Source organism: Grammomys surdaster, unplaced genomic scaffold (genome assembly GCF_004785775.1).
Source record: "Grammomys surdaster isolate TR1022 unplaced genomic scaffold, NIH_TR_1.0 251, whole genome shotgun sequence".
NCBI lineage: Eukaryota > Metazoa > Chordata > Mammalia > Rodentia > Muridae > Grammomys > Grammomys surdaster.
The window spans coordinates 1,401,995-1,421,118 of NW_021604692.1; the positions used below are offsets into that span (position 1 = coordinate 1,401,995).

General features: G+C 51.0%; 2 protein-coding genes across 2 annotated transcripts in view; both read left to right on the forward strand.

Annotated features, from left to right (window-relative positions):
• Positions 1-3,129, forward strand: part of Scrt2 (scratch family transcriptional repressor 2) — a 13,959-nt gene extending 10,830 nt beyond the window's left edge. The window contains exon 2 of the mRNA XM_028775009.1: positions 409-3,129. Within this exon, the coding sequence (XP_028630842.1) occupies positions 409-1,196 (788 nt within the window). The 3' untranslated portion in view covers positions 1,197-3,129. The remainder of the gene's footprint in view (positions 1-408) is intronic.
• Positions 3,130-12,443: 9,314 nt separating this feature from the next.
• Positions 12,444-18,911, forward strand: Srxn1 (sulfiredoxin 1). The gene is made up of 2 exons (XM_028774950.1): positions 12,444-12,707; positions 15,371-18,911. The coding sequence occupies exons 1-2, from the start codon at positions 12,444-12,446 to the stop codon at positions 15,572-15,574; spliced, it is 468 nt and encodes a 155-aa protein (XP_028630783.1). The 3' UTR covers positions 15,575-18,911.
• Positions 18,912-19,124: the final 213 nt, after the last annotated feature.

The window sequence follows — 19,124 nt, forward strand, 5'->3', positions numbered from 1 at the left end:
AATAAAATAAAATAAAATAAAATAAAATAAAATAAAATAAAATAAAAGGCAGAGATTTCCGAATGTTATAGAGGTGGAAAGGCAGAACATCATTGGGGTGTGGGAAGGCATCTTTGGAGTGCAGAGGCTGTATCATGCTTAGATCCCTCTATACCTTAGTCTCTCTCCTACAGAGTGTAAAGCTCCCTCCACTGCTGTGCATACTAGTGACAGTCAAGGGCAAATGGGTAGAACTGAGCCAACCTCTGCACCAACAGAGGTCCACCAAGGGAGATTCTAGACCCGAGTGCGCAGACTGCATGGGCGCCGTTTTCCTGCCAGGTTGGCTGGGCTTGCACTGGTGAAGGTGGCCTGCGGGGAACAACTCCCGCCCCACCCCGACCTCACACCCCTCTTTGTCACCCGCAGGTTATGTGGCGCACTGCCTGCCCCCCAGCGGTTACGATGGCGAGCAGAAGCCTGGGCTGGAGCTGGCGCCCGCCGAGCCCGCCTACCCGGCCGCGGCGTCCGAAGAGTACAGCGACCCCGAGAGCCCACAGTCCAGCCTGTCGGCGCGCTACTTCCGCGGGGAGGCGGCCGTGACCGACAGCTACTCCATGGACGCCTTCTTCATCTCTGACGGGCGTTCGCGGCGGCGCCGGGCCGGGGCTGGCGGGGACGCGGCGGGCGCCGGGGACGCGGGCGGCGGAAGCGGGGAGCGCGCGGGGCGCTCGGGGGCGACGGCAGGAGGCGGGCACCGGCACGCATGCGCAGAGTGCGGCAAGACGTACGCCACGTCGTCGAACCTGAGCCGCCACAAGCAGACGCACCGCAGCCTGGACAGCCAGCTAGCGCGCAAGTGCCCGACGTGCGGCAAGGCCTACGTGTCCATGCCCGCGCTCGCCATGCACGTGCTCACGCACAACCTGCGCCACAAGTGCGGCGTGTGCGGCAAGGCCTTTTCCCGGCCCTGGCTGCTCCAGGGCCACATGCGCTCGCACACCGGCGAGAAGCCCTTCGGTTGCGCGCACTGCGGCAAGGCCTTCGCCGACCGCTCCAACCTGCGCGCGCACATGCAGACGCACTCGGCCTTCAAGCACTACCGCTGCCGCCAGTGCGACAAGAGCTTCGCGCTCAAGTCCTACCTCCACAAGCACTGCGAGGCCGCATGCGTGAAGGCCGCCGAGCCGCCGCCTCCCGCCGGCCCGGCCAGCTGAGCCTCTGCCATGCTGGATGGCCGCAGAGGCTTCTCCCACCCCTCGATCTGCGTCTCCCCTGCCTGCGCCCTCGGTGGGGTGGGGGTGAGGGGTGAACCCCATCTTGGCCTAGAACTTTCTTTTCGACCCCGACTAAACCCACCACTCATTTCCTGCATCGGACCTCCCTTCGCCCCCACCCACTTTGTCCATTCTGGCCACCACTCGGACCTTGACCCCATGTCTGGCCTTCAAGGCTCCCAACTCAGGCACCAGGTCCGTACCTCTTCCAGATCCCGGCGCTGGAAGTTTCTCCGGCCCCGACTCTAGGCTGTGCTCCTTAACTAGATGTTTCTTTTTCATTTCTCAGCGGAGTCATTGGCCATTCCTCTATTGGAGCCCTCACTATCTAAACCCAAATGTACCCTTGATTTCCTATCTGCCTCAGTTTCCCTGTCCACACAGTCCAATCCCTTGGGTCTCTGCTGAATTTTTCTGCGTGTGTGTGTGTGTGTGTCCATCTGGGAATCTAATCTTCACTCTTGGAGTCCTCTGCCTGTCCATCGCTGAGCCCCTCCATGCTCGGGCCTTAGGTCCAGCCACTTGCACACACGATCCCACCTGCCATTCTCAGTCTTCCCGGATCTCATCAGACATCCTACTCCCTGCTCTCTCCAGTTCCTTCTCCCCTCTAGTAGCTCTCCAGTCCTCGGTTTTCCTAGCCGGGAAGACTTGGGAGGCAGCCCAGGGCTCTGCCCTCTCAGGTGACCCTTCTTGCCCCAGGACAGTTCCCGCCTAGGCCTCAGGCCTGGAGCTGCGATTTCCCAGATTATCTGAGCACTTTCCCTCAACCCAGGACTACAGGTTCGCCTCTGCCTTTGCGGGCGGACAGCCTGGAGCACCTCACCCATGGACACATCCCCTCGTCCGGCAGGGCCCCTTCCGCTATTTATTTGTGTATTTATTTATTTATTTATCTATTTATTACTCTATTTAATCTCTTGGCTTCACCCAGGGACTGCCTGCCTTCCCCAGCTGGACTGGGAAGGCAAAGGGCAGAGTCACAAGGCCGTCGCTCGCTGCTCCTCCCCTTATGTGTCTGGGGAGAAGCCCACCCTTATCAGAGCCTGAACTCCTTAGGAAGAGGCCTGGAGAAATGAGGGGAGGCGGAGCCTGCTGATCTTCAGCCGGCAGGGGAGGGGCCGTCAGAAGGTCCTATTTGGGGGCAGGTCCCCGGACTTCTGAGCCTTCCACTCCTGTCCCAGGAAGCCCTTCTGGAGCCTCTCCCTTTGTTTCTTATTTATTCCTCTTTCAGAGGGACCCCAGGTTCCAGGGACCGACTGAGCCCCGGACCCCACTGGGGCCTCTGGCCTGCTCCCGGGAGGAGTGCTCTCTCCCGGCCACGACTATGCAACTCTCCCGGGCAGAGGGGCCGGGACTGCCAGCCAGGCGCCTATTGGCCACCACTACCTCCTCCACCGCGCTTTTGCATGCCCGGGCGAGGACCGAAGCACACACCTCCGCGCGCACCGGCCCGGCCCCCTCTGCTTTAAGCACACTCCTCTTCCCACGTCCCTCTGCGTTCCCTTTGTGGGCAAGAGTCTTGGACACTCCGACCTCCTTCCCCTCCCCCTAGCCACAAAAGAGGGTGGAGACTGCAGACCTCTCCAGGTTGCTCTCTAGGGTTTCGGAGGGGTGGAGCTTCATTCGGCCCCAGGCTCCCGGAGGGAGGCTGCAGAGACGGTGGGAGAGAGAGGTGTCACCAGAAGCAATTATGGAGGGTGCTGACCCTGTAAATAGGAACTTCTGACAGCAATAATTTCCCATGCATGCTAAATCTTTTGGACCCTCCCTTGCCGTACTCCCAACTCACCCTTACCCTTATTCCTTCCCCATCTTCAGCAGTATTACTTGTAACGCAATTCAGGGATATTAAAGGGACTTTGGCCACTCACCAGTGCCTCCAGACCTTTGACGGGACCGTGTTCAGACCCGCCCCTAGTGCCTATAGGTTTTCCCACCACACATCTTGGGACAGGTGGCTAAGAGTTGAACAGCGTTCCAGTACTACAACAATGGCAGCATTTATGAGGCAACCTACCTGCAATACAGCCCGCAGTGGGGTCTGAGGAGCACAGGCAGCCATGGCATTCCTTAGCTTCCCGCCTGCAGCCTCGGGGACTAAACCCTGTCCTGATCTGCTGTGGTATCCAGTTCAGAATCAACCTCCATGCTAGCTAGCTAGCTAGATCGGGGGCAGGGGGTTATACTCTAGTTAAATCTCTATGAAGCAGAAGGCAATTAATGCAAGGAATTGGCTGCTGAAAGATCTGTGGGAAAAGATGGAGTCCTCAGCTGTTTCTTCCAGTTAAGAGGTCATGGTGGTCAGGAATACACATTGAGGTCAGAAGGAGGCAAATCTCTTGTGAGTTCAAGCCAGTCTAACCTGGTCTACATAGTAAATTCAAGGCAACCTAGTGCTACATAGTGAGATTTTGTTTTTTGTTTGTTTTTGTTTTTTGAGGGGTTTTTTGTTTTGTTTCGTTTTTCGAGACAGGGTTTCTCTGTATATCTCTGGCTGTCCTGGAACTCATTCTGTAGACCAGGCTGGCCTCGAACTCAGAAATCCGCCTGCCTCTGCCTCCCAAGTGCTGGGATTAAAGGTGTGCGCCACCACTGCCCGGCTGAGATTTTGTTTAAAAAAAAAAAAAAGAAGAAGCATCACCACAGGTATGTCTAGGATCCAGGAGGCCACGCCCACTGCCTTGATTGATAGCTCCATCTCTGGTATGCTGGTAGCCTGTGCTGTAATGCTGCTACAGAGTTTGGCCCTTCCAAGGTCATCTTGACAGCAACAAGAGTCAAAGGTAACAAAGGGCCCTGCCCACTTCTGCCATCCAGATCCCTGGCAAGTGTGTTCCACTGGAAGAATTTAATTTATGGTCAGCATTCTTGCTTCCAGGAAGTCTGAGAGAAGTGATTTTGACTTCTCAGCCCCACACTAGAGCCAACACCCTAAGGGAGGTGGGGATGAGTGCTGGTGCCCCATCTGTAAGTGTTCCATCCTTTCCTCCTTAATTAGCAGCTTAAGGGATATCTTGGTTGAAAGTAGCATCATCACCTGGGGAAGTTAAGAGATGGATGCACAAACCGTTTCTGGCCAATGAGAGTTAATGAGAAGGCACTGAAGGCTTGTGGAATATTTCGTGCCTCCCCATCTTAAGAGAAATAGCCCACAGGAGCAGAAGATCATGCATGACCACGAAGGGAACCAGCATTTGCATGAAGCTCACACCAAGCCCTCAGTCCTTGAGGACACTGGAAACTGACATAAAGGCCACTCTGAAATTTCATGGTTGGTATAGTGCTTTGGTTAAATAAGTCTCTTTACCACAGGCTAGGGCCCCTGACTAGCATATGGACATAGCCTGCTTTGCCCCCAGAGCCCTTCAGGACTGACATCAGTGGTTCTCTATCATCTGGCTGCCTACCCATACTTTTGCTGGCACACCTAACAGCCACTCAGCCACTGAAGGAGCCCAGGTCCTATTCCTGTAGTCCTTCACGTACAGATGGCTTGGACTTACTGTTTTAATACTCAGCTCCTTTCTGAACTGCAAGTCCATATGAGCAGGATTCCTCTGCTTGATGCTCATAGCACCAGAGACCACCCTGAGTCTAGAGGCAGTGCTCAATTCTCCTTCATAGTTTCCTGCCTCCACAAGTGGCTGCCCCACCCACCTAGATGCAGACACAAAGTTCAGAAGTTGATTTACCCATGGCTCCCCCTACCCTACTGGCTCCTGAGCCTCTTTCCTCTCCATCTTCTCTGTCTCCACCTTAGTTCATACCTAGCATCATCTCCTACCTGGGTCATGTGACTATTCTCTCAGCGGTCTCCTGAGAGCCACTGTGCCTCCTTAACGTCCTGTCCTCAACTCAGCAACCATAGAAATCTTTCCCAAAGTGCAGGTAAACAAACTAGGCAGCTATGTATTTCTCAAGATGTGAAACTAGTAATACCAACACTTGGGAGGCTAAGGTAGGACTGTCTGAAGTTCAAGGCCAGCCTGAACCAGCCCAAGCTGTAGAGTAAGGGATGTTGGTGCATGTCTGTAAGCCCAGTGCTGCTGTGTGTGGAGGAGGTAAGAGAGGTGCATCTCAGGGGCTTGCTTCTCGCCCCATCTAGCCAAAATGTCTGCAAATTCAGTGACAAACTGTCTCAAAGCAATAAGGTGGAGAAGAATAAAAGGAGGTACTCAAAGCTGGCCTCTGGTCCACACATGCATTCACAGGAAGCCCCAACTGCTCACATACAATTTTGGAGGTCTGGAAGTCCTAGATTGAAGTCCCAGAAAATTCCATGTCTACTGTGGCTCTGCTCCCTGCTACACAGATGACCATCCTCTGCCTTAGCCACATGGTACAGGCAGAGCAGAAGTTCCCAGGGACATTGTGTGTATGCACAGAAGCATATGTGCGTGTGCAAGAGTGTTAAGGATAGAGCCCAGGGCGTCAATCATGTTTGTCTTCCCAGTAAACGCCTGCCCTCAGCTCACAAGGATCTTTCATTAAGGCACTAATCCCATTGGTGAGGGCTCTGTTCTCATGGTCTAATTCTCTCCTAAAGTATCATCTCCTGAAACCGTGTGTTTGGGGTTAGACTTCCTACAAATGAATATGGGAGGGGCAAACAATGATCTCTCTGGGGACAGCACTCTGCTTCCCAAGGGCCGTCCTTCTCGCTATGGAGAGTCCAAGCTGCTGTGGATCACCTGGCCCTCCTGCCTCCCTCAGCCTCCCCTGTGCTGTCGCACCAGGCTGCCATAGTGTCCCATATGACTTCTATCCCAACAGTAGCCAAAGGTTCAGCTCCTTCAGAATCTAAGACTCACCTTTGAATCTCTAACCCAGACACTGGCAAAACTCTGGCAACCCGAATACCTTCTGATGCCTGCATTCTTACCAGCGATTTGTCCAGGGCTCCAAGGTATCCTCTGAGGACTCCTCCACAGCCTTCCCTCTCTTGAGCCCTTACCCAAATTACCTGTGGGATCTCTCCAAGCCCTCGCCTCTCCTGTTACTAGGTCCAAAGCCACTTTCATATTTTTAATATTTTGGTATTGCCTCTCTTCTCTGACTACAACAGACTGCTTACAAATGGCTGTAAGTTGTTTTTGTTTTGTTTTGTTTTCTCAAAGTTTCAGAAGACAGGAAGTACTCAATGGAAGAGCCATCTTGGGGCCCCGGCTTGTTTAGAGACAGCAGGGTTTTTTTGCTGTCTCCTCCCACAGTAGAATGAGTAAAGGAACCCCAAAGTCTCTCTTATTGTACATTAGTCTGATCTCTCAGCTTCTATTCTCACGGCCCACTCACCTCCCCAAGGCTCATCTCCTGATGCCATTGTATGGAAGGCCAGGATTTGGAAGGTTTGTTTGTTTCTTTGTTTGTTTGTTTGTTTGGTTTGGTTTGGTTGGGTTGTTTGTTTGTTTTGTTTTGTTTTGTTTTGTTTTGAGAGAATTTCTCATATAGCCCAGGCTAGCCTCAAACTCTAGATGTAGTCAAGGCTGGCCTTGAAATCCCTATCTTCCTGCTTCCACCCATCAACTGCTAAGACTTCATCACAGTCAGTGAGGGCCAGCAGAGTCACCTGGAGGTGAGGCGATGCCAATGTATCCTGCTCTTGGCCTAAAGCTTCTAAACAATAACAACACTCGGAGGTTTACAGCTATGCCACGGATGGTGTGCTTGGCTAGGTGCCAAGCATAACAGGAGCCCTCGGTGGCTGAGGGCACTGCTGGGCTACATCCATCAACACCTTTCAAAAGGGTTGGTGAGTTATTCAGTCATCCACTGTCATTTCCTCCTGGATTAAAGCTCCATTTTGTACATCATTCATCCCTTTGGGTCTAGCTCGATGCCTAGACAGGAGCCCAGTAGCTGGTTCCAGATAAACTCCACACAGTTAAGGCATTCGGGATTAATGAAATGGCTCCTGCTTTTAAAAGTATCTAATTTTTTTCTTTCGGATGTAGAACCTTGCAAATGTCCCCTCTCTCCCTCTCTCTGGGCCATGAGATTTGCAACTTAGAAGCTATAACTCAAGACCGCCAGCTACTTACTGACGTCCATTCACTCCCTGCTTGGTAGTCAGGGAACTCCCGCAAAAGCTGAGCAGTCTGCCATTATGAATGAAGACTACATAGCTCAGCTGCCCCGGCAGTCAGGGTGACCGACCAAGTTGTGGACACCCAAGGGAAGGTATTACATGGAACTTCTGAGACAGCATCTAAATCGGAGCTAGCCACATTCTTTACTTTTAACAATTTCCACCTCCTCCCAGGCTCAAACTCACATGAGATGGCTGGCACTTCAGCAGCAAAGACAACTAAAAACCTTGCTTTAAACCACTGAAGCAGAGCTGCACACACAGTAAAACACACCTATAACCCCAGCAGAGATAGGAAATCATACAAGTTCAAGGCCAGCCTGGCTATACAGAACATTCTAGATGAGCAAGGGCTATATAGTTAGACTTTGTTTTAAAAAACAAATAATAAAACAAAATAGTAGAGCAGAAAGATAGACCTGAGCCGGGCAATGGTGGCACACGCCTTTAATCCCAGCACTTGGGAGGCAGAGGCAGGTGGATTTCTGAGTTCAAGGACAGCCTGGTCTACAGAGTGAGTTCCAGGACAGCCTGGGCTGCACAGAGAAACCCTGTCTTGAAAAAAAAAAAAAAAAAAAAGAAAGAAAGAAAGAAAGATAGGCCTGGGCCCACTTAGTGACCAAGGAGCAGCCATGCCAGTCCTGGACTTCTGACTTCTAGACAATAACAACTCCTCCTTTCTTCTTCCTTCTTCCTTCTCTTCTCCTTCTATAAGAGAAGACACTGGTCTCCATTAGGTCTCTTTTATAAGAAGCCAAACATCATTGGTGTTAGCAGCCATGTTCTTGCCACAGAGAGTTAATCCCTCCACTGAGTGAGGAAGAGAGGTTCAGCCTCTCCCATGGTCAAGGGAGTGACCACATACCCCTAGGTCCATTATACTGATTCGCACCGACTTTCTGTCAGTTGCTAATGAGAATCCAGACTAAGCCTGGGCTGACAGGTCATACCTGTAATCCCTCCCCTCAGGAGGGTGACAAAGGAGGTTCTCAATAATGAGACCTAATAGTGAGACCCTGTTTTGAGAACCAAATAGAGAGTCTGGGCTGACACACCTACAAGACCAGTATGGAAATGCAGAACCGGACAGACCTTCAAGACAAGTTATTAATCTAAAATGCAAACAGCCAATATTTACTGAGCACTTACAAGATGTTGGAGAAGATCTAGCAATATTACCTAGCTCCAAATAATCCCATGGGTTGACCCTACTATGTCCATTTTGCAGATTAGGAAACTGAGGCACAAATCGTGGTTGCCCCCAGACCATGTATCTCATATTGTGTAACTTTAGCCAGGTGGGGTATAAATGATAGATTATGACAGTGTCACCATCCTCTTAGCTGAAGTTTCGCATTGGCAAAGGCTGAGGCCCCAGGCTCCTTGCAAACTGTCTATGTGGGGGCCTAGGTGACAGGACAAGCAGCAGGAAGGATGTGTCAGGGGTGTATCTATGAAGCCCCTGCTAGAGCAACAGGCCAGTTACCACTGATCTCTGAGAGCAGTCCAGAAAGGTCCACGCGATCTGCAGCATCGCCAACCTGTGCTGGCGGAAGATTGGCATGTTCTGTTCCCACGGTAAACACGACACCGCTGGTGTCTGCTGTGTGTGGGCGGAGATCGACGTGGGAGCTCAGGGCACCTGGGTTCAGAGCTGGCAGTGAGTCAGCTGCTACAGAACGTTCTGGCACAATTGCAGCTAAAATCAGAGGGACAGGGCACCGACACCCAGTCCCCTGCCGCATCCTTCTCCTTGTCACCTCATTCTCTCACCCACAAGCCTCGCACTCAGGCAGCATCCGCCCACCTGCTTAACCCACATACAGGTGACTCAGGCGGCTGTACCCCCAGGAGGGTGGCTGATTGTCCCCTCTAAATTCACCACAGCCATCCCCAAACAGCTCATTACACGGCAGGTCCCCGGAGAATGCCAGTCATCCTGTGTGACTCAAGCTAGCCTGATCAGACTGGCGAGAGAGAGCGTTTTATGTCACTGCTGCTGGTGCGGAGTCTCTTTCTCTCTCGGATGTGAACAAAGGTGTAGTCCCTGTTCGCACCGGCATCTATCTTGAGACTGTGAGAAGCGGACAGAGCGCAACACTGACTCTGCGCCCCACAAAATGCTCTACAGGAACTAAAGAATGACGTACCCTTCTGTGTAAAATAAAACAGGAACCAAGAGGCTGGCGGGACTGAGGTGGCAAGAGAAATGGCCAAGCAGATTGGGGAGGGACTTCAAGCTGACGTCATAATACTTTCACTTTCCAAGCACTTAGGGGAAGCCACCTGCACATCCAAATGCTTCATAAATCACATCCTCTGTCTGCATGGACATCCATCAGCTGAAGGGGGAGCAGGAGTAGTCACGGAACTACAGCTCATAGCACAAGCAACTGGCAACCTAATAAACACACAGCTCACCCCCAAGGGGATAAAAGCTTACTCTGGAGCACTTAGGTCACCCCAAATTCCATGTTCCAACACGGTAACAGTTTTATGAAGAATTAACTGTAACAGAAAAAAGAAAGTACGTAATCAACACATTTAAAATGCATTCACCAAGTGCATGCCTTTAATCCCAGCACTTGGGAGGCAGAGGCAGGCGGATTTCTGAGTTCGAGGCCAGCCTGCTACAGAGTGAGTTCCAGGACAGCCAGGACTACACAGAGAAACCCTGTCTTAAAAAAATAAATAAATACATTCACCAATGGACTAGAGAGATGGCTCAGCAGTTGAGAGCACTGGCTGCTCTTCCAGAGGACCCGGGTTCAATTCCTGTTGCCCACAAGAGGCTCATAACGCTCTGTAACTCCAGTCCCTAGAGATCTGATGGCTTCTTCTGGCCTCCACAGACACCAGTCATGCATATACCACACAGGCACCCACATAAAACAATTTTTTTAAAGCTAGCCAATGGCTTAAAAAAAATGTACATCCATGGAAGTGCCAGGCAAGTGAGTTACAGCAGCACAGCCAGGGATCCCTGGAGCTGTCTGTGACATCCTGAGCTTGTGAGTTTGTAGACATTAGTTGTCTAACAGTATATCATAAAAGGTTTCACATCATAGTCACAGGAAGTTTGGTCACAAGGAGGGGTGGGGGGCAGTAATGGTAGCCGTTAAGAATGTAGGATTTTGGCTCTGGGCCTGCAATATTCCAACCTCTCCACAGAGAATACTCTGTGACCAGTCCACCAGCCTAAAATGTTTGATGTGGGGGAGCGGGGGAGGGAATCAACTTATTTCTGGGAACTCGACATCACACCTCCTACTCCAGCCAGCCAGCTAGGCCAGGAGAGCAACCTCTCAGGTCACCCAAGGCAGAGAGCTGTATGCTTCTGAGCCCTTAAAATGCCTGTTCCATTCAAGAGCAGAATAACCAGGAAAAGTTAGGCTCAGCACCTACAGCCACTTTTGCCCAGGAAAGAACAGGGGTCTGGATCTCCATGCCCAAGGGGATGCAGGATGGCTATTCTGAGTCCTCAGCAGGAATATCCCCTGCTACCGGAGTTTACCTGATGCCCTTCATTGGTGTCTCCTTTCCCTAGCACCTACAGGGGTCACCTCTGCTCTGTCTCCTAATAGAGTTTACAACAGGTCCCAAGCCCCAGGCTCTTTTAGAACCTTACTGTCCCCTTCCCTTGGGCCTGGGAAGTCTTGTAAGGGTCAAAAAAAACAAAACAAAAACAAAAAAACACTGAAGACTCTAGACTCAGATCATATGCAAAGACAACGTTTATTCTGCAGAAACATCCAGCATGTGGGGGTCAATTATTCTCTAAAATGGCGACACTAGACAGCGGCACGCAGGTCGTTTTATAGAGAACCAGGGGAAGTCTCTAGAAGGATTAGGTAATCTAAAATTTCATCAGTAGGTGCGAAGGGGGTCATAGGTGGTCAGTGGTCTGCATTCCTATGTCATGAATGTTCAACCATGTGATGAGGTAGGGTGGCCCAGTGCAGGCAGCCCATTCTAAATTATGTATTTTCCCATTTTTGTGGTTATCTCAGTCTGTTCTTTGGGAGGGGGTTTTATGATCTTGTTTTGGATATTATGGTCTGTTCCTGGAGCTGGTGTCTTATGACTTAGTGGTCTATTCCTGAAGCTGGTTCCTTACAGCCTTTTATTGAAATCAGGCCTGGTCCTTCAAATGCAGACAAACGGGGTTTATACTGTCCTTTCAACATCAGCTTCTCAAACGGAATGTTACATAGACGGTGCTGTACAGGATCCAGGTTGACTTGGAAGTGGTCCAGCCTCTCTAGGGACACTCATCGTTGGAAACCACGAGCCATGCTGGTAGAAGCACAAGTCACAGGAGAGGGGTTGCACAGCCGTTCATGCTGGATACTTGCTGTGTAGTCAGATGACCTGACTTTCAGCGGGTGTTTTATTGTTTTGTTTTCTTTCCCTGGGGTGGACCTACTTTGGGGAGGACCTTCAGTAGCCACACCTACTTCTAGTTCCTGGATATGTTTATTTAGATGATTTGCGACACGGAACTTTAGGGCAGAACCGTAAAGAATCAGCACAACTCAAGCCACTGTGGCGAGTTCCTGTCATTGAGCCTAGATGAGCCCACGCTGGGATCCAGAGCGCTCTATGGAGCCTCGGCTCACCCACTCATTAGCTCCATACCTTGTGTGTGTGGTCATAACTTTACTGTGCCTCAGTTTCCTTCACTGTAAAATGGAATCGGCATCGTCCTCAGCTAGCAGGCCTCGCTCTGGAATGTGAATAGGTCACCACTGTTGCTTTACTGCGTGGAGGCCACTGTTCCCAGCTCCTACTGAGAGCCGACTCATCCTCACTGGGCAGGTCTGACCGCCCGCGTCCTCTCCTCGGAGGACCTGAGTCACCACGCTGTGCGTCACCCGCGCCTCTGCTCTGACCTGCAAACTCACCCTGAGTCAGCGGCCGGGCGCATCCACTGAGCGCATGGCGAGGGGGCGGCAGTTCGCCGCAGCGGGCAGTGGGCAGCTAGGTCAGCGCGGGACACGGGGCTCCGGTCGAGCGGCGCGGGGGCCGATAGGATCACAGCGTGGACCGAGCCAAACGGTCAGGAAAAGAGTAGAGCGGTCGCCCCCCGCGACCGCGCGATGGTACAGCCCGGCCGGGTAAAGAGGCCGGGCGGCGCTAGCCACCAAGGAAGAGGTATGGGGCTACGCGCGGGTGGAGCGCTCCGGAGGGCGGGTGCGGGGCCCGGGGCGCCTGAGGGACAGGGACCCGGTGGCGCCCAGGGCGGCAGCATCCACTCGGGCTGCATCGCCACGGTGCACAACGTACCAATCGCCGTGCTCATCCGGCCGCTGCCGTCCGTGCTGGATCCAGCCAAAGTGCAGAGCCTGGTGGACACGATCCTGGTGAGCCCCCGGAGCCTACCGGCCCGCGCGAGGGAGAAAGAGAGGGCGCGCGGGTCGGGATCCTTGATCTGTGGGAGCTCAGCTTCGCCTGTGGGACCTTGATGGACTGGCTGAGTCTCCCGGGGGCCCCAGGTTCCTCAGTTAGACTTGGCCATAAATTAATGATCGGTGACACACGTACTCAAAGTGCTGAGGTCACCCCGGAGCTGACTGTTGCCTTTCGGAGCAACTCTGTTAAGTAGTTGCTGTTCCTTCTGTACAGAGGAGAAACTGAAGCACAGGAAGTTTGAACTTTTTTTTTTTTTAAGCAACTTGCCCTATGTCAGGTGCTTAAAGGATGATAAGGTGAAGCTTTACACCCAGGCAACCTCCATATCCTGCTCTCTCTTCTGGCCTTGACAATCTTCTTGGCAACGGTCTGGGTGTGTCACGTCTGTTGGCAGGATCTTGTTCATTCAGGAAGTGGGAAAGGACAAGGTCAGTCTATCGTGGGAGGAGGGTCCCCTCAGTAACTAGGGGTTAGAGTTTGTGTCAAGTTAGGCCAAAATGGCTTTCTATCCCTTCTTCCAGATTCTTGAGTTTCAATGGGCCCTGTGACACACCTAAGTCTGCAGGATGTTTTAGTCTTAAAATTTGCACTCCTCTTCCTGCGTAAACTTCAGAAGAGCAGGGATTTCGCCATCTTGGTGGTTGCCTTCAAGCTGACTGTGGGAAGGGGATTTAGCCCAGAATGTTCTCTCAGCATCAGTGAGCCTCTGGGCAGACTTCCTCCACCCCAGGAAGTGCTCCTATGCCCTTCCTTTTTGGTCATGATTTTAGCTTTTGTGCGTATGTGATGCTAGGATTCGCGCTCCCCTGCGTGCGTGCATTGGCGTGTTAAGCAGGAGCGACACCATTGCGCTGCGTCCCTGACTTTTTATTCTTTCATTGCTTCTAATTCCTTAATCATTCTGTCTTGATGTCAGCCAGTGTCTCCCCTGCTCATGGGTTTGGCCTTCTGTGACCTCACAGGCACCTGGGTGGCCCCTAACACAGCTGGGAACCCTATGAGTTTTAATGACCAGTTTAGACACCTCTTTTTTATGCTGTCACAGGCTCTGGAGACAAGGACCCATCTTCCTAGGCCACCTGAACAGGTTGCCACAAACAGAACTGCTTGAAACAAGACAGAAGTCCAAAGCTATGTTGTCTTGTGGTTTTTAAGACAGGGTGTGTCTCTATATAGCCTAGGCTGCCTTGAAACTCATCCTTCTGTTTCAGTCTCCCGAGTGCTAGGATTACAGGTGGTCTCCACCAGGCCCAGCTCAAAGTCTATATTACTGAGCTAAAATAAGAAACCAGCAGGAATGTTCTCTTGAGACCCTGAAGGGAAAATGCACTTTCCCAAGTCTTAGTTACTTTTCCTTTTGGGTGACACAACACCCTGACAAATGCAACTTAAGGGAAAAAGTCTTATTTTGACTGGCAGTCCATCATGTTAGAGGATTCCTGATGACAGGAGCTTGAGGCCGTTGGTCATGTATCTCCAGTCAGAATGATGAACGCCACTCTACACGGCTCACTTGCTTTTTCTTATACAGGATTCTAGCCTAAGGAATGATGCCACCTACAGTGGGCAGATTGTCCCAGCTCAATTCATCTAACCAAGATAATCCCCCATAGGCATGCCCAGAAAGGCCTACCTCCAAAACCATTCTGGATTTCATCAAGTTGACAGTTGAACCCCTTAGCTGATTCTCTCTCTCTCTCTCTCTCTCTCTCTCTCTCTCTCTCTCTCTCTCTCTCTCTCTCTCTCATCTTCAAAGCACCAGCAGCTGGTGGAGTCCTTCCCACCTCAGGTCACTGTGACCTCTTTTGTCACAGCCTTCTGCTTTCAGGGAACCTGGTGATGGCATTCAATCTGCTTTGTCAACACAGGGCAATCTCAGTTTAGGGAGACTTAAAACCCACTTCTGTCAGTAGACTTCCACTAGGTAAGGTGGATTTCACAAGTCCTAAAGATTAGGAAGTGGGCATCCTGGGGGACCATTCTTGAGCCCACTCTACTGCCATGCCTTCAACACAAGGCCTGCCAGGTGCAGCTGCCTAGGGCCACGCCTCCCGTGCATCACCTCCCTGACTTCCACCCCCACCCTGCTGGATGAACATGGGAGGCCATCTGCACGACATAGTTCCCTCATTGCTCTGAAAGGAGCCATGGTTCTGAGCCCCTTGTCACTTCAGGAAGGCACATGGGCCTCCTTCCTGGCTCGTTACCTGTGAGACTGTCTTCACAGCATTGCCATTTCTTCTTTCAGTCCACTCCTGGGACCGAAACCTTGTCAGGGTGAGACTGTCCTTACCTCCTGGCTGTGCTGTGGTCCCCCAAGTGTGGGCAAGTGGGCACGGGATGTATCATTCACATGGTTATAGATCAATGCTCCACAAATATCCTTTGGGGGACCCCCCCCTGCCATTTCCAGCATCTGCCATTTCTTTGCCAGAAATACTCTTGGGGCTGATTTTCAAGCTGCCAGGGTACCACCCACCATCTTGCAGAATCAACTCCTAGGTGGCTGAGAGCCAGCATGAACCCTCTATAGGAGCTCTGCTTGGCTTAACAAAACATTTTGCCAGTTCTCAAGCACAGTGCCATGCTCTCACCCTGTGACCCTTCTCTTTAGGAGGACCCTGACAGTGTGCCCCCCATCGATGTCCTCTGGATCAAAGGGGCCCAGGGTGGTGACTACTACTACTCCTTTGGGGGCTGCCACCGCTATGCAGCCTACCAGCAGCTACAGAGAGAGACCATTCCTGCCAAGCTCGTGAGGTCCACCCTTTCAGACCTGAGGATGTACCTGGGAGCATCCACACCAGACTTGCAGTAGCAACCTCCTGATAACCTCCACCCCCATCAGCACCACTTCCTGGCGCTCAGAAGATACATGCAGCCCCCAGCAGGCAGAAGCTATAGAAGAGATATGTTCTCTTTATACTTAAGGAGGGAGGTCTGCCTCTTGGTGCCTCTGCACTAGCCCCCAGGGACTATAAAAAGATATCATGGCCTTGACTCTGAAGGAGTTCCAAGAGGAGGAAGTGAGAAAGGAGATGGATGTGGAGACAAGGACTCTCATTTTAATCTTTATATCACTACATGAACTATGTACTAAGAAGTAAAGGAAAACCTAGGTCACCATGGCTTAAGCAACAGGCGCTTGTTATTCCTATAGCCTGAATCCTGGAACAGGTGGCTAACACAGTATTGTGTCAACAGCTCAGTGGAGGCGGGGCTTCCTCTGGATAATCCTTTGGCCCTGTCCTCATTGCTCCTTACTTCCTAGTCACAAGATGGCTGCTGTGTTTCTAGGAATCATGTCTGTGCTCAAGGAAGAAACCCGCAGGACCAACTTCCATCAGAAAGGAAAACCTTGTTCAAAGTTTCAGGAACCTGTTCTTTGCATATTTGCACATAGTCACCTTGGTCTAAGCTAGCCACCATTGCCACCCACAGCTGCAAAGAAAGCAGACATTAGGAAGCGTTGTCACAGCTGAGCGTGACTGCCTTGTTCATCCCCTGGAACTGGCACTGTGCCTCCTGGGAGCGGGAGAGGGAGATGTTAGCCTTTGCTACGAAACAAGCCATCCCCAAACTCATCAGCGAAACAAGTATTCATTTACCCATGATTCTCTAGGTTAGCTAAGCTCCTTTGAGCAGCTCTACTGGCGTGGCCTGGTCCTGCTCATGAGCCCATAGTCAATTGGGTCTGGTTGGACTAGGACCACTGTAGCCGTTGTGGCAAGTGTTGGCTACATTGGCTTGATTATTCTTGTTGCCTCTCTCTCACAGGTCAGCTCAGGCTTATTCTCAAGACGGCCTCAGGGTTCCAAGAGAGAGAGAGTAGTAGTGACTAAGCAGGACCTGGAGCTTACCTGCTCACCTGTTAATAGCACTTACATGGTGATTCACAACACTGTCATTTCCATTCCAGATGACCTGATATCCTCTTCTAGCCTTTGTGGACCCAGATACACACATTCAAGCAACACACCCAATTACATTTTTTTTTTGAAACAGGGTTTTTCTGTGTAGCTCTGGCAGTCCTGGGACTCACTCTGCAGTATCAGGCTAGCCTTGATCTAACTCACAGAGATCTGCCTCTACTGCCTCCCAAGTGCTGGTATTAAAGGCGTGCCCTACTATCACCCAGGTACATTTTTTTTTTTTAAAGGTGACAAGATTTCTTCAACCCCAGTGCCAGGAATGTATCTCTGCTGGTCAGTTTATTCCTTAGATTTAAGGGGTGCAAACGAACCCAGCTCTCAGTGAGAGGAACTGTAAAGAACATGGGGCTGTTGTTCATCGCAGATGAATCTTGGTGGGCAAGAGACAGAATTACTCACTCCCACACATAAGCACTGCTTTTCATAAGTTTGTCACAGAAGCACACAAAGGGCCTTATCAAGTCAGCCTTTAAGCAACTGTTCTCAAAACCTAGAAGTCATGGTATGGTGTCTTCAGGAGCTGCGTAATCCACCCCTTAGGATGACTCACAAGCAGAATGAGGTGGGTAATAGGGCATTCAGAGGGCCTTCTGCAAACCAAGAGTCCAGGAGGCAATGGAAGCAGCAGAGTGAGGTGGCACTTGCTATGCCACACAGAGACCTTAGTCACTGGTCATTTTCAAGCCTCTGTCTTCCCAGCTCACTGGTGAGGACACCAGCTTTCCCACCCACCTAGTGTCCCAGAAAATGAGATTCAAAGGGATAAAATGGATCGTGGTGCTGGACTGATTCTTAGGACCAACAAGAGACTAGGGAGAGCGAGCACTTTAGCAGGTCAGCCTGGACGCGTACAGTCTGGGTTTGAGTTACCTTTCAGTTTGGGTAACCTCATCTCTGGGGTGGGCTGGATGAAGGATGTAAGGGAACTCTTCAGTCTCTGCAACTTTTCTGTAAAGCTAAAGTCATTCCAAAATAAAAGTTTATTTAATTAAAACACAGATACTGCAATGGCTTTAGCCAGCATTTTTGGTTGTGTTTGATGGACCTTGTCCTCGGAGCTTCAGGTCTGAGGCTCAGGAACATGCATTTCTAGAAAGTTCTCAGAAACAGCTGGGAGCCCAGAAACATATTTTTAGACAGAGCACCTGCTGCTCAGGGAAAACAGCCAGGACTCTAGTCAAATAATGCAGCTTGCTTTTTTGTTCTGGGCCCTTGGACTTGTCCAGGGTACTTGAGCTCTAGACCACCCCGGCAGGAGAGTGGAGGGGGACATGGTTCTCCAAGCTGTCAGGTGGCCTCTACAGCCCTAACTGTGACCAGGGTCAGGAGAGCAGAGGATGTTCTTGTAAAGTGCTGGGCCAAGGTAACAGGCCATGTATCTCATCTGGAAGGACGACTTCATTTAGAGAAACCCAGCCAGCAGTCCTCAAGAGGATGTGGTGGAGGTCTTAAGAAAGACAGCTGGGAGCAAAGCATGACCTATACCTGTAATCTCAGCCCTGGAGAGACAAGATGACACATTCAGGATAAAAATCTTCATGAGTATCGTAGCAAGATCCAGGCCGTCCTGGAAAACTTAGTACAATCCTGTCTCCACATAAAAATAGAAAGGGGCAGAGGATGTAGTTTGGCAGTAGAGAATTTGGCAGGCATGTTGGGTTCAATCCTCAGAAAGAGAGGGGCGGGACAAGGAGAAAGAGGGGTGGTGTAGTTGTCAAGTGGGACCGAGCTGCATTTCCTTCTTACACCAGCAAGTGGCGCTGCCTTCCCGCTCCTAGAGCAGAGCGGCGGCTTGCGGATGGCCCTGAGCACGGTTCAGGTCTGAGGAGACTTAACTGGAGGCAGGCCCTCACGTGCTGTTCATCCGGCCTGCTCTATACTTGTACCTTAGGGGTGGTGGGATCCTCTGTAAGAAGCACCTCCAAAATGTTTTCTGGGTTCTTTTACGTATCCCTTCCTCTGCCCTTAAGAAAGGCAGCATGTAGGGGTTCCTGAGGCTCTGTGAGGCCCGGAGCCAACCCCTGCATGGTAGATTTACATTTTAATTTCTCAGTTTATGAAGATTAGTCAGTAGTTAATGAGCACATGCCTATAATCCCAGCACCTCAGAGGCTGAGGTACAAATATTGCAAGTTTAAAAGTAAGCCTGGGCTACATTGTGAGACTCTAAAATACTCTAAAAGATATTAAAATCTTAAATAAATATTTTCATTTAAAACACTAGCAACAGGCTGAGGTTCATGATGGGTCCTAGACCTGGCTGCCTCTTTGGTCTTTTTAGGGCCATGAATTTTGGCACATGCTTTTCCAGAAGTCTGCGTGATGAATCACATGAGTATGTATTCATGCACATCTAGAACACTGTGTGTGTGGTGTGTGTGTGTGTGGTGTGTATGTGAGTGGTGTGTGTGTATGTGAGTAGTGTGTGTGTGTGTG

Bases quoted from the DNA above. Each gene is read 5' to 3' on its own strand.
- Srxn1 (XM_028774950.1), top strand. From the start codon at position 12,444: ATGGTACAGCCCGGCCGGGTAAAGAGGCCGGGCGGCGCTAGCCACCAA. The intron at 12,708-15,370 runs GTGAGCCCCCGG...CCTTCTCTTTAG, and splicing joins GCCTGGTGGACACGATCCTG to GAGGACCCTGACAGTGTGCC.